This window comes from Planococcus citri, chromosome 5 (assembly GCF_950023065.1).
Source record: "Planococcus citri chromosome 5, ihPlaCitr1.1, whole genome shotgun sequence".
Taxonomy (NCBI): Eukaryota; Metazoa; Arthropoda; class Insecta; order Hemiptera; family Pseudococcidae; genus Planococcus; species Planococcus citri.
In genome coordinates this window covers 9,220,969-9,236,470 of record NC_088681.1, presented here as the reverse complement: position 1 = coordinate 9,236,470, position 15,502 = coordinate 9,220,969, and the positions used below count along the sequence as shown (strand labels likewise).

Genomic DNA, 15,502 nt, shown 5'->3' with positions numbered 1-15,502 from the left:
AATTTTCAAAATCGATTGAAATGGGGCTGAGAAAAGTGTTACTGAAATTTCAAAAAAGGGGGTTCCGCAAAAAGGGGAGGTGGTGTGGATCTGAAATTTTTCACGGGGTAGTTTCTCGATGGTACCCACTTTCAATGCTGATATCAACCCGAACGCTCTCGGGTCCCATTTCACCCCTCCTATGCGCCGATAGCCCTTTTGTGTTTTTTAGAAAACCCCTCACATTTGAATGGTTCCTGCTCCACCCCCCTTGGGGGTAGAAGTGAAGTTGATATATCATTAGATCGGAAATTTGACGTAGATTCTTGTATTTACCCTCATTTTTCGCTAAAATGCGATGCGGGGAAGAAAATCGCAAAATACTGGTTTTGGGGGGCTTAGATCCACAATAGGGGAGAACGCTCACCAGGGACGACCGGGGACTCATCGGATTCGTGTTCGGCACAAAAAAATGGACCAGTATACCAAAATTCAGCTTTCTACCTCGCTTTTCCCAATGACCCTTTTTTTTCATCTAATTTTCCTGGACTATTTTGAATAACAACGTTTCATTTTTTTATTTTATATACCTACTTGAAATTGATATTTTTAGAGCACTTCTTTACCATTGGACCGTAAAGTTAATTTTAACGAGACAGCAACGTTGAAAAATTGACAGTTTATCAGAGGATGACTCACCTGACGAGGACGAACTTGTTCAACCTAATATTCAAATAGGATAATAGGAACCTATCTTAGAAGAGTCAATGACTTCAAGTTCACCGTTGTAGAAAATTAATTTTAGATGCTCGTTCATTTCAGAATAATTTTTCACGTAGGTATATGAAAAATTATCATTTAATCTTCTTCAAAGCTATGCAAGCAGATTTTCTCCATCTCCTGCAACCCCCATCCCCTCCCCTTCAAATTTCACGCATTTTGATTTTGAAAGACATAGACAGTTTGGAAAAAGTGCTAACGATTTTCTATAACCTTTTTGTTCGCAACTCTCTTTAAAATTTTGGACATCAACGCAGACATTCTGATTGAATTGATACATCTTGACGAAACCGAAGCTATGTAAAAAAAAAGATGATGTAATTTACGACTTTCGTCTTTCTTTTTTCACCATATTCTGTATATCGAAATCAACTTCCTCAGTTCCGAGAATAAACCGTGTTAACTTTTCGCAACATATAAACACACACGAGCCCGGAGCTCGAGGGAACATAAAACGAGGAAATTGTACAATTCGCGATTTCTTTGATAAAAATTTTCGAGAGCTTTGATTTGAATGATTCGAGTTGAAAATATTATTTTTGGCTCGAATTCAAAACGTATTATTTCTACGTTCACCTCGTTCGCGGTATTTTTCTCTTTCTCAATTTCCAGTATCCCTAACCAATATATAATCAACAGATAGAGGTACCAGCAGGTGGGCGAACTCGTGTAGAAATTTGTTTTTGAAAAAAAAAATCATATCTTGAGACTGCGATGTTTATACTTTCGATGAATATTTTCGCCATCATGCATAAGGACCAGTGCAGCGACCAGCGGCCTTTAAATGACTAATTTTGAACACTGCCGGAGTGGCGATGGCGATATAACTCATCGTCGTACCACGCTATGTGTCTAAAATTATAGTTCGGAATTTTGCAACGAAAAGGTGTTACAAGTGTTTGAAAAAAATCTGTCATTCTGAGGAAATTGGATATTTTCCAGAACACGTTCACCTTCGTAATTCGTTCGGTATCCACCTTTTACCTACCTATTCATTTTATGACATTTCACCGGTTGAATACCACGATTATATTTTTCAACGTGCTAAATGATATGATTTTTTTGACTCATTCTGACTCGAGAGACATCAACCAGTCAGTAGTGACTCGATGTAGGTAATTTCAAGATGAACGTTTTCGAAAAAATTTCAAGCTATTTTTGAACCACTGTAATGAGTTTTACCCTACTCTACTCCCCCCTTCGCAAGTTCTATTATTTCAACTCTCTCTCACTAACGCAATAGTAAAGTAAATGAAAATGCAACAAATTACGTGTATCTAAAGGACGTGAGTTGAACAAAATCTCGAAATAATTAATGAGCAGATTCAGTCGACGTCGTTAAATTTTTCGCCCTCGTATATACACGTCTAGGTTTCAATTTTTTTTTCTCTCATCTTGGACCAGAGAATGATATAAACAATAAAATTCGGTTTTATGTGCAAACTACGCGAAGAATTCAGCGCCAGGGTATTTATAGATTACAACAGCTTATTTCGTGAAGGTAGCTATGGTCAGAAAATCGCGTTAGCACATGTATACGGGCTAATGACGGCCTTCTTTTAACATATTTTATCATTTAACATGTTGTACAATCGAGTTAATGTTCATTGAAATCAGAACCAGTGTTACCAGCTTGGTTTTCACAGAGTAATAATTTTTATTCGCAATTCCTGATGCTCGAGTAGGTATTGTGGGGCTTTTATCAGGGGGAGAGCTTGTCTTGGAGGAATGATGGGGGTCTTTAGTGGGGTTTAGGTTCTCGAAGAAGATTATGAGGGCCTGTAATTATAAGAACACATTCGCTGGTGAGCTCGTTGAATTTAAAAAAAAAAAAAAAAAAAAAAAAGAAGAGAGAAAACAGAGTGTTCTAAGTGGACTTTTAACTAATCTGTACTGAAATTGATTCTGAATCGTACGATTCGATGATGGAAAATAGTCCTGAAGCTAATTAACTGACAATCGAGATCATTATTATTATTAAAAAAAAAAAAAAAAAAAAAAAAAAAAATGAAAAAGAAAGAACATGCCAAATAATTACATATACAATCAACGCTGTTTTTTTTTTTTTTTTTTTTTTTTTTTAAATATTTTTACCAAGATAATCTTTTATAATCTCACTTTTAATAAACAAATAGGAAAAAATGATACTTCGACTGCTTGCTCATCTCAAAGTGAATAAATATCTAACATTATTTCTTCAAATTGTTTAAATCATAAAGAATACAGCTCATTATCAACTTGGTTTAATTGATTAGTGACTATAAAAATGATACGTACCACCGATGGGATCATTTTCATCGATTTTGATCATTTTTTCTACCGTTGTTTCCTGAAAAACAAACGAAAAAAGTGATCTTTTACTCGCACATTCGAATTCTAAACTACGAAAGAAACAATTCCGTAGACAGGTAACTAAAATCTTATCTTATCATCACGAAATAAACACATCGAGATTCAAGATACCTACTAGGTATATTCACCTTTCTAATAAGGAGTTTAGTCCACCAGGAAACACATACGAATGTCAACTCATTTATTCAAAAAAAAAAAAAAAAAAAAAAAAACCAACGAATGTAACAAGTAAGTAATAACGAAAAACAGTAGCACGAAATCACATCATACTGCGAATATGAACACGTTTTATTTTTAAGCAACACGCAGAGAGATGATAAAAACTATATTTAAAATGTGTACAACACTCGCTGCAATGAAACGAAATAAACTGTATTAAAATATCTGTACTTAATACGAATAGAAAACGTTGGTTCTCCTCCGACCAAGTCTGAATTGACGATTAGAAGAGCAGAGTAACCGCCGTGCAAATCATCGCAAAGCGCCGTGATTTTTTTTTTGCCAAATTGAATCAAGAGTTATAGGGGGTTAGGTGTACTTTAAAGTGCGAACCCAGGGTCTTGGCGGTGCCAGAATTCGTATATGTATGTAATGTACAGAAAGAAAAAGAAAATTAAAAACACTTTCGATTTCATAGTAGGTATACCTACGTCGAGATATATGTGTATCGAAATGTGACTTATGTGTTTATGTTTACAGGTTAAAGTATTGTTGATTTGGGCGTCTCTTTGGTGAGTGAAAAACATCGAAATTGATGAAGGTCGTGGTTTTCTTTTTTTAAATGAATGATGAACGATTGAACGACGATGGTCGAGTGTAGTCGACTGGTCGCCGTGATCGTTGAATCGTGTCAGGGATTTTTCTCAGGGGTTGGGAGGTACCTACTCGTATATTGAATCGACTGAGGATTAGTCATCGACGAAGAGTACGTGACCTTTGGGAAGCGATGGAAGTTTTTTTGATTTATGGGATGAGGAGTTGGATGTGCTATGTTGCGAATTTATGTATTTTTGCCCAATTACGAGTTTACGATGAATGAAAATGAATGATTTTTTTTTACAGCTGTGAAAATTTAATTGCCTTTTTGTAGATATGGGTCTGAAAAGTCAGAAAAATATATTTTGAATTTTCGCAGTTGCACAATAGAGGTGAGAGGAGCTTGAAATCCTTCAATTTTCAAAATGGCCGGGGCCCAAATATTCTTAACAAATCGATACTGGGCATTGAATGTTTTTTGAACAATTTCCAACAATTTTGAGTCGAAAATGTGACATGATTTTTGAGATTTCTGAAAACATGTCGTGTGACCCATCAAAATAGGTTAAAATTTCACAAGAAATTGAAATATTTCAATGAAAATGTTTTTTTTGAGCATTTTCGAACAGTTTTGAGTCCGAAATTGGGGTCATGATTTTTGGAATTTTTAGAAAAGGGTCATACGACCTATCAAAATGGACTTAAATTTAACAAGAAACGTAAATATTTCAACAAAAATATCTTTTGAGACCTTTTGAAAAATTTTGATCCTCAAAATTGAGTTAATTGACTTTTGAGAATTTTGAAAAAAGTGTTTTGATGAATTTTGAGCGACTCGACTTTCCTTTTGATTTTTTTTGTTTAGAAATGTTTTTTTTTTTTTGTTTAGAAATGTTTCAATAGGATTCGAATAAATTTTCTCTCACAATTTTAACAGCTTTCTACTTTGATAAGACGCGTATCCCTTTTTCGATAGTTCGAAGAAATGCAACCAAAATTCAATCAAGCTACAATTTTTCAAACTGCCCAAAAAAAGAAGGTTTTGACAAATGTTTCTCGTTTCTTCCGAAGAAATACTCACCCATTTTGAAAGATCTCGAAGCATATTTCCAAAAGTCTCGAAAATTTTGACCAATTTTGAGCCGAAGGTGCTTCAAAAGTGCTCAAAAATAGTTTGATAGTAAGTTTTGATTTTTTGCTGAAATATTTTAATCCATTTCGATGGGTCGTATGATACTTTTTTTTTTTTTTCAAAATTCTCGAAAATAACGAGTTAGGTATAGTGATCCAATTTTGGAGTTCTTGATTCTTCAAAAACGCTCAAAATACAATTTCGTTGAAAATTGTCACTTTTTCGTAAAATTTAAATTCATTTTAATAGGTTAATTGCTGGACACTTTTTTCAAAAAATCTGAAAATTAAGACATTTAATTGAGCGATTTCGAGGCAATTTTTCGGGCAAATTTCGAGAAAAATTTCCCAAATTTGGGTTTAAAATTCTTCAAAAATACTCGAAAAACGTTTTCGTTGGAATGTTTGAATTTCTCGTCGTAAAATTTTAACTCGTTTTAATCGCTTGAATATAACTTTTTCAAAAATTCCAAATATCATGACCCAATTTTGGGGTTCAAAATTCTTCAAAAATACTCAAAACACATTTCCGGGCAAAGCTTTTTAATTTTTCGTGAAATTTTAACACATTTTGAGCGATTTTGTGACAATTTTACAGGCTAATTTCGAGAAAAATTTAATTCTTCAAAAATACTCAAGAAAACGTTTGCGTTGAAATGTTTTAATTTCTTGTAAAATTTCAACTTGTTTTTTAATCACTCGAATGAAACTTTTTCAAAAATTTCAAAATATCATGATCCAATTTTGGGGCTCAAAATTCTTGAAAAATGTTCAAAATACATTTCCGACGAAACTTTTTAATTTTTCGTGAAATTTTAACACTTTTTTTTAGTGATTTCGTGACAATTTTTCAGGCAAACTTGAAGAAAGATTTACCAAAGTTGGGCTTAAAATTTTACACGAAAAATGTTTTCGTTGAAATGGTTGAATTTCTCGTAAAATTTCAACTCGTTTTAATCGCTTGACTGAAACTTTGTCAAAAATTCCAAATATCATGACCCAATTTTGGGGTTCAAAATTCTTCAGAAATGCTCAAAATACATTTACGGCGAAGCTGTTCAATTTTTCGTGAAATTTTAACACGTTTTGAGCGATTTTGTGACAATTTTTCAGGCAAATTTCGAGGAAAATTACCCAAATTTGGGCTTAAAATTCTTCAAAAATAGGTACTCAAAAAACGTTTTCGTTGTAATGTTTGAATTTCTCGTAAAATTTCAACTCGTTTTTTAATTGCTTGAATGAAACTTTTTCAAAAATTCCAAGATATCATAACCCAATTTTGGGGCTTAAAATTCTTCAAAAATGCTCAAAAAGTCAAAATACATTTACGGCGAAGCTTTTTAATTTTTCGTGAAATTTTAACACATTTTGAGTGCTCTTGTGACAATTTTTTAGACAAATTTCGAGAAAAATTTCCCAAATTTGGGCCTAAAATTCTTCAAAAATACTCGAAAAACGTTTTCGTTGAAATGTTTGAATTTCTCGTAAAAGTTCAACTCGTTTTTTAATCGCTTGAATGATACTTTTCCAAAAATTCCAAGATATCATGACCCAGTTGGCAGTTTCGTAGCTTAAAGTTCTTCATAAATGCTCAAAACACATTTCCGGTGAAGCTTTTTAATTTTTTGTGAAATTTCAAATTTTCACACATTTTGAGCGATTTTGTGACAATTTTTCAGGCAAATTTCGAGAAAAATTTCCCAAATTGGAGCTTAAAATTCTTCAAAAATACTCGATAAAACGTGAAAGGTGATAAAAATGAAAATCAAAAAAAAAAACTCATCAATCAACTTTTTTTTATTAAAAAAAAATTTTTTCCCAATACTTTTATGAATATTTTCAGCATTTCGTATTTACACCGTAATTACCAGTAATTTTCCACGAACATGACGTCAACTCGTTGAATGAAAAATATGTTGAATTGATGATTCATGTTGAATGTTGACGTTGAACGTAAAATGAGCCTCGCGATCAACATCTCTGAATTTGATGATAATCAATTAGTGCTTTGTGCGCCAGATTTTAATTAATTATGAGATAGTGATGCAGTGATTATCGTGCGTTAATCTTTATTCTTAATTCTTGTTGTTTTTACACTCCGTCATCACAGAAACCAGACCATTCTTCGTAAATATCCAACTGCCAATATGTCTTACAAACTGAGCGCCGTTTTGTACGGACACAAAGCTGATGTACGCGGCTTAACCGTTACTCACGATAATTCCATTATTTCATGTTCTCGCGACCAAACAGCTAAATTATGGAAACCTAACGGGTAATTACTCCACATTCACTCAATTCTATTCCTCCTCTAACCCAAGTAATACGAGTTCTAATCAACAGATTCAACGCTGGGTATACCGAATCACTGACGTATCATGGACACAAGAAATTCGTCTCCAGCGTTTACGCTATGGCTCCGAATAGCACATATCCTAACGGACTTGTGTTCACCGGAGGAAACGATAACGATATCTTGGTCTTCGAGCCTTCATCTCCGACCGCAATTCATACGTTAAAGGGTCACGAAAACACAGGTAGAATACAATTCGTTGGCAGTAATTTACCTCGTTTTACATCTCAATAATACAGCGTTAAGTTGAATTTAGTGTGTAGAATCACCAATGGCATTGAATCGACTTCGGTTTTGAGCGCTTCGTGGGATAAAACAGCTAAATTGTGGAGTTTCTCCGATTCGGAGCGAAGATGCGTGCTTACGGTGAGCTGTCACGAAGCTGCTGTCTGGGCTGTGCTTTGTATTAGTGGTAAAATAATCACAGGATCGGCTGATAAAACCATTAAAGTGTCTAGTTCACTGGGTAGCGTTGAAAAAACACTCAGAGGTGAGTTACATTTTGGTTTTTGAAGTGTTTTGTGAATTTCGATGTGTTAAATGATGGAATGGTGTTGCAGGTCACGATGACTGTGTTCGAGATTTAGCAGCTATTAACGATACTGAAATTTTATCGTGTTCGAATGACGCTACCGTTAGACAATGGTCGATTGTTACTGGCGAATGTTTGAATATTCTTTACGGTCATCCTAATTTCGTATACAGGTTGGTTGATGGTTGTTTGTTTCGAAATATGTACGTTGAGTCGTTACTAAACTGTACTTTCCTTCGCAGTATCTTTATTCGAGGAGATTTGATCGCCAGTTCCGGTGAAGATCGTTGTTGTATGGTGTGGCATAGGCAAAAAGGAGACCAGCAGTCGATCACTATACCTGCTCAAAGTGTATGGACCGTAGTAATACTTCCCAATAGCGATGTAGTTACTGGATCCAGGTATTTAAGATTAATTTACCTCGTAAAAGCCACGTTATTCGGTCAACTAACGTTGTTAGTATTATTCCAGCGATGGAGTTATTCGAATATTCTCTCAAGATCCGAGTCGATATGCCAGCGAAGAGATACTCGAGTCGTTCGAGAATGAAGTAGCTTCTATGACCCAAACTGCCGAAAAACAACTCGGTGGTATCAAAGTATCCGAGTTAGTATTTTCATTAATCATCTCATCGTAGAATTTCACCGGTTATACCTTATTAAATGAGTTTATTTTGTGTAGTCTTCCAGGAGTCGAATCGTTAACCGAACCGGGTACCAAAGATGGCCAAACTAGATTAGTACGTGAAGATAACGAGATCATTTGTTACTCCTGGTCTGTGGCTGATAAAAAATGGAATAAAATGGGTAACGTTGTCGGTGGCAGTGGCGGCTCCACTGAAACTTCTGGAAAAGTTCTCTACGAAGGAAAAGTACGATCAGTTCTACCATCTTTATAGGTTCATTTCACGTTACTTTGATCGAGAAAATACCATGTTTGATCATTCACTTTCGTATCATCGAACAATACTCGAATACAACGACGTAGATCACTTACGAATACTAAAAAAACGAATCATCTCGAATCAAAATATCATGAAATGAACCTCTCCCTTATCCTACGTATATTTTACTAATCTTGTGTTTTATTTATTCGAAAACAGGAGTACGATTATGTGTTCAACGTAGATATCGAAGATGACAAAGGGCCTTTGAAATTACCCTACAATAAATCCGAAGACCCGTGGTTCGCTGCTCAAGCTTTTATTCATAAACACAACTTACCTCAAGGATACTTGGAACAAGTTGCCTATTTTATTATCAATAACTCCAAACAAACTCAACCCACTGTGCAAGCTCCACCTCCCGAATTCGCTGATCCTTTTACTGGTAAATTAACATCGAACTCGCCGGAATGTTCGTGATCAATTTTGTATTTACTAGTGGTTCATTTTTAGGTGGTAATCGATATATACCTGGTGGTTCTTCTTCTCAAGCAGTCCGCGGCGCTGATCCTTTCACCGGTTCTAATCGTTATGTACCGATGGAAGTTTCCTCCTGTGGTGAGTACTGAGTACCTTTCATGTTCTGATAGTATTTTGAAATTTTGAATTTATCTTTTGAGCGATAGTATCGATTGTTGATATTAATGGTTTCGTTTGGGTATTTATGGCAATAGTCGTGTATTTTTCAACTTTTTTTCGGTAAATGTTGGCGATTTGGATGCATTTAAATCGATTCTAGTGAAATTATGCTGATAATATGAGCAGTTTGATGTTGTGTTATATTGGCAGGAAATGCTTTAATTTTTTTTTTTTTTTGGTGTTTGTAATAATTACAAGATTATTACACCCGTAAAGTGTGGGGGGGAGGGGTTAGATTGATTTTGTTGTTTTATATTTGTGTTTGCGAATTATGTTCATCAAGATCACAAGATGAGACCATTTCTTGCTTCTTTTCAAATATTTTTTGACAAATTTCAATATTCAAATTGAAAAAAGGTAAATTTAAACAACATGTGGCTTAGTTTTGACCACGATTTTCCAAATGAAACTATATTTTGCATAAAATATCATTAAAACGTATTGAAAACGTGTTGAATACAAGGAAAATGATGTAAAAACACTGAGAAAAGCAATAAAAATCATTGAAAACTGAAAAAAAAATTGAAAAATGGCAAAAATTAAACTAAGAATGTTGATATGATATGATATGATGAAAATCCTCAAAATCAGTTAAAAAAAAATCAAAAACCGATGAAAACTAAGTAAAATTTTTGTGAAATCCCATAAAATGATGTTGAAAACGGACAAAGTGATCCAAAATTACAAAAAGAGCTTGTAAAATTGAAAATCAATAAAAATCATCAAAAATTTACACAATTTCAGAGAAAAAGTTGACAGAAACCAAAGAAAGAGTACTGAAATAATGTTTAATTTAAAAGATCATTAAAATCAGTGAAAAGTATCAAAAATCTATAAAAATTAAGTAAATTTTTTGCAAAATCTCATTTAAAAAAAAGCGTTAAAAACATGTGAAGTGATTTAATAACACAAAAAAAAAGCATAAAAATCAATGAAAATTACCTTAAACTGATGGAAACCCTTTGTACTTGGCTAAAATTACTTGAAAACGTGTTAAGTAGTGTATTAAATATGAAAAAAAAACAAAAAAACATTAAAATGAAAAAAAATAAACTAAATCTGATGAAACAAGAAGACTTGAAAAAATTCAGCATAAATTTTCAAAAAGTTAGTAAAATATTAAAAATAGTAAAATCGCAAATTTCTGAAAACTGATGAAATTTTGTAAAATTTACTGAAAATTTCTGAAAACATTGTTGAAACATGTTGAAAATAACATTAGAACACTTAAAAAGCATTTGAATTATCAAAAAGCTGACAAAATTATATAAAAATTATCAAAGTTTAGCCAAATTTTCACAAACCATTGTAAAAACCAAGAAAATTATGAAATTTTGTCAAATTTGAAAATAATTGTGTGAAACATTTTTTAGTGGTTTAAAATTTCAAAAACTTATAAACAAATCACTAAAATCATTAAAACTCATCAATAATTTATGAAATCCATGAAAAATGTCAAGATTTTGATTATTAATTAAAAAATTGATGAAATTTTAGTAAAATTCAACAAAATTGTGGTATAATTTCATAAAACAACGTTGAATTTCATTAAAAAAATTCAAAGTGATTGAGAATTTATGAAATGTCTCAGAATTAGAACAAAATTTTCGTAGAAATTGTGCACATCTTTTAACATTGCCTATAAAATTGATCAAGTCATGAAAATTGAATAAAATATGTTAAAACTTGTATGAAGTATCATAAAAACTGAGGTGTAAGCATGAAAACAACTGAAAATTGCCAATAAATTATGAAATTTCAATAAAATTGAGCCTATCTGAGCAGTCGATTGTATGAAAATTGATTAGAGTTGCATAAAATTGAATTATTTGAATTTTGAATCTTGTCACTTGTCAGGCAAAAAACAAGTAATGTTGGTAAATCACCAGTAATTACAGTAAATTACCAATAATTACAGTAATTGACCAGTAATTACGGTGAATGATCGGTAATTATGGCGTATGACTAGTAATTACGGTAAATGACTGGTTATCACGGTAAATGACTAGTAATAATTTCGGTAAAATACTGGTTATTTTGTAAATGACTGGTTATTTCAGTATGTGACTGGTGAATACGGTAAATTACTAGTAATTACAGTAAATGACTGGTAATTACGGTAAATGAAGGTATTTACGGTAAATGAAGGTAATTACAGTAAATAATTACCAGTCATTTACCAAAATTATCAGAAAATTACCGTAATTACCTTCGTTTATTTACCGTAATTACTAGTAATTTACCATAATCACGTAAATGACCTGTAATTACGGTAAATAACCACTTAATGACCGGTAATTACAGTAAATAACCACTTGAAGACCGGTAATTACGGTAAATAACCGCTTGAAGACCGTTACTTATGGTAAATGACCAATTAATGATCGTTACTTACGGTAAATAACCAATTAATGACCGGTAATTACAGTAAATGACCGGTAATTACAGTGATTGATCGGTAATTACAGTAAATGACCGGTAATTACAGTAAATGACCGGTAATTACAGTGATTGATCGGTAATTCCGGTAAATAACTGGTAAATACAATAATATGTGGTGGTACAAGTCGTTGAAGTGGTGAGTTGATGGTACATAATTGCAGTGAAAATGTGCCTTATTGTGCAAATCATTAAACGCTTTTCCGCTCTGGCTCTTTCAACGATTGTGTGATTGATTAGTGCATAATATTGCATTTATTTTTATACAAGTACTTACAAATTTCTAATCTCTAATTTAAATTTACAGATACTCCAGTTAAAAACGAATTCTTTCCTCAAACCACGTATTTAAGGTTCGATCAGGCGAATTTAAAACAAATACTAGGTAAACAAGAAAGTTTCTCAAAGCATTAAATTGCCTTTCCAATTTCAAATCTCCTCAATAAGTATTAATCTCACTTGGTGTCGATTTCCAGATAAATTAACATCGTTTAATAACCAAGTTGCCGAGGAGTTTAAACTAAGTGAAAGCGATTTAACAAGGGTATCGAAATTGGGAGAATCCAATAGCTCGGATTTCACCCCGGAAAGCATAGATTTACTAAAGAAATTATTAAATTGGCCCAAAGGTAACGAGAATCACTACCATTTCATCTCGAAGCAACATAATCCTCCTAATGGTATATTTGTTCAATTTTTCTAGAATTCATATTCCCCGTCCTGGATATTTTAAGGCTGGCGTTACGAAATAACACCGCCAACACCGCTCTTTGCTGTGATAAACTTACATTCGGGTACTTGAAAGATAATCTGCAATCAGATTCGCCTATCGCTAATCAGATTCTGAGTTTTCGAGCATTATGTAACATGGTAGGCCACAAGGCTGGCGAGAATTTGATCATCATTCAAAGAGACTATCTCAGCGAAGTGATTGGAAACTGTTCCAATTTATCGAATAAGTCGTTGCAGGTAATTTTGCTTTTGATACGCTCGTGGCTTGTTCGCTTCTGCTCTAATATTCTAACCTCGAGTAATCTGAAACGTACCTTTGTAATTTTATAGATCGCTGTGGTAACCTTAGCTCTGAATATGTGCGTGGTATTTCATAAAAACAACGACGTCGAAAGCCAGTCAATCATATTGTTAAATTTATTAAGCATATTACCAGAAATCACCGACCCGGAGGCGTTATTTAGAGCATTGGTTACTTTGGGAACGATCCTAACGCAATCCAGGGATTTGGGCAGTTGTGTGGAGAAATCACTCATCGAGAAGTATTTCCTCAACAATTCGGATAAAGTTAGACAATGCTCGAAATGTGTACTAGCCTTGTTATCGTAGATACCCAGACTTAACCCGAACTCTAATCTGGTGTATGCGGTTTTTTTTGTTCTTTTTTTCAAGAGACCTGTCTCCTCCTCATCTGTCTTTTTATCGTCATCCTTGATTTTTTTTATTAATCCGTGTTGTAAATACTAGGTACGATTATTTTATACGTTTCGTTTTATATCATCGCGTATACCGCAGTATACTATACCTACATACTTATTAAGGTATGAGCGTTAAAGTGTATTTATTTCTGTTTATTTTGAAATCTAATAAAATGTTGCTTGCGTCATTATTCTATTTCGCAAGGTTACAACGTTATGTTTCCTTTTATTAGGATAATTTTATAACATCGCTCTCTCTCTATCTCCATTCTCCATGGTTTATACCTTCGTTCAAGCGTAGTATTCCAGCGTCAGAAACAGCATTTTCAAAGGTTCATTCGATTAGCATTTTGTTTTTCGTTGGCGGAGTCGGTGGTTTTAAAAGCTCTTTGTCGAGAAATCTCTTTGCCACTTTCATTCATAAGTATACGGTTATTACACGATGAAAGAATACTGGCAACGGCGTGTATTTGAATGGTCGTAAGTCGAAAACTTGACACGTGGAGTCGTGAATTGACTTTCTTTGTGGGTGCTTTCTTATGTAATCTCGAAATGATTCGATTTTTTTTTGGCGTAGATGAATGATTGGGTGTATGCAATATGCGGTATGTAATGATTTTCTTTTTACAGATTTCAGAAATTCATTTTCAGCTCTGAAAATATGTGACGTAGGTAATTGAATGGTGAAAGTTTTTGAAAAAGTAACGAGTGTTCACTTACTTGATCGAGTATCTTGAAACGAGTATTTCGTGAATCCGATTGGTTTTCTAGAATCATGTTTATTATTTTATTATTCTGACATAAAAAGTAAAGGGATTAGGGGAGACGTTTGAATTCCAGAATCTTCATTCAAGGTTCTATAACTTGGACAAAAATTCAAATGCGTGCTTTTGTACTAGTTTTCGTTTTCAATTTTTGTATTCATGACTGAAAATGATTTTTTGCTCGAAATGAAGAAATTTGTACATCTATGTACTTACTTATCTATTAGGTACATTTTCCAAAATGAACTCAAGTCCAACAAGTAAATGAACTTTTTTATGGTAAGTGCTTGATGTTCGATCAGTTACTAAAAAACAAAATTGATTTTTTTGTTTCTACCTGATAAATAATATATTATGAATCGACCTTATTATTTTAGAATTTTTTTATTAAAATGGTGTTTAATCAATTTTTTCTAAATTTTTAATGAATTTGTGATATTATTTCTCTACAATTATTTGTCATTTTTAGAAATTTTTGTATAAAATTAGCCAATTTGATGTCGAATGAAATGGAAAATTTTGTCAATATTTACACAATTTCGATGATTTTTTTTTCATCGACTTTCATTTAATTTTCAATGTACAAGACTCGAACTTGGTTACTTATCTAGATGCCAAGTTACTGAAATTACTAGTTATAATTTTTGACTATTTTTTCAAAAACTTTATTACAAAGTTCTTTTTTTTTCAACTTTTAAAAATTCAATTTTTTCAAATTTTAGCTCTACTTTACTTCTTGAAGAAAAAAGAAAAAATGGTCACCAAGTGAATAATTTACAAAAGTATCAACTTTTTTTATTCTTTTCGAACCGGTTACACCGCCTTCGCTGTCTTCCAAAAACAGCAAAAAGCCTCAGCTTTCAGCAAAATTACCAAAAAGTGTTGTTTCTTGCAAAAAATTCCGACTTTTTCACTTTTTATAAAAAATTGCCCAAATGTTTTTATTGCTCCCAAAAAGTGCCAAAAAGAACCATTACCTTTCTGCTATAATTGTCAAAGTCTGGCCTTTTGCTTGCATTTTATCTAAAACATTCTTTTAAACGCAAAAATGGCAAAAAATATCCTTTATTTAAAAATCATATTTTTCAACTTTTTTATACCTTACTTGGAAATCTTTGTAGTATTTCACTCAGTTCTGCTGCAATTTTTCAAATTTTTCGTATTTTTCAACAACATTTTATAAGATTTTTGAAGTATATATTTTGCAGAATGTTTCTCATCATTCTACGTACCAATTTCTCAAAAATTTCAACAAATTTTAGATAAAAGTTGCTAATTCGGTTTTTTTTTTTTTACAATTTTTTAGTTCTTTTTCCTACAATTTCTTATGCAATAAGTAAATCTCATTTCTGAGTTTTTGACGAGTGTTGTTTCCTTTCGTGTAATTTTCATAATTTTTTATTA

General features: G+C 32.8%; 2 protein-coding genes across 3 annotated transcripts in view; one reads left to right on the top strand and one right to left on the bottom strand.

The window, feature by feature from the left end:
* The window catches only part of LOC135849035 (probable serine/threonine-protein kinase nek3), a 28,894-nt gene extending 25,269 nt beyond the window's left edge, over window positions 1–3,625 (bottom strand). Inside the window, exons 1-2 of one of the 2 annotated variants that reach the window (XM_065369172.1) lie at window positions 3,227–3,625; window positions 3,037–3,088 (exon numbers count right to left, since the gene is read on the bottom strand). In XM_065369172.1, the coding sequence (XP_065225244.1) occupies window positions 3,037–3,070 (34 nt within the window). In that variant the 5' untranslated portion in view covers window positions 3,071–3,088; window positions 3,227–3,625. The remainder of the gene's footprint in view (window positions 1–3,036; window positions 3,089–3,226) is intronic. The other variant, XM_065369173.1, reaches the window with a different exon arrangement.
* A 3,331-nt stretch (window positions 3,626–6,956) lies between these two features.
* On the top strand, window positions 6,957–13,522 carry Plap (phospholipase A2 activator protein). The gene is made up of 13 exons (XM_065366013.1): window positions 6,957–7,273; window positions 7,342–7,535; window positions 7,608–7,841; window positions 7,912–8,056; window positions 8,126–8,284; window positions 8,355–8,489; window positions 8,565–8,754; window positions 8,986–9,211; window positions 9,280–9,384; window positions 12,212–12,289; window positions 12,381–12,533; window positions 12,608–12,873; window positions 12,967–13,522. Exons 1-13 carry the CDS (start codon window positions 7,146–7,148, stop codon window positions 13,243–13,245), a joined length of 2,292 nt encoding a protein of 763 aa, XP_065222085.1. The 5' UTR covers window positions 6,957–7,145; the 3' UTR covers window positions 13,246–13,522.
* Window positions 13,523–15,502: the final 1,980 nt, after the last annotated feature.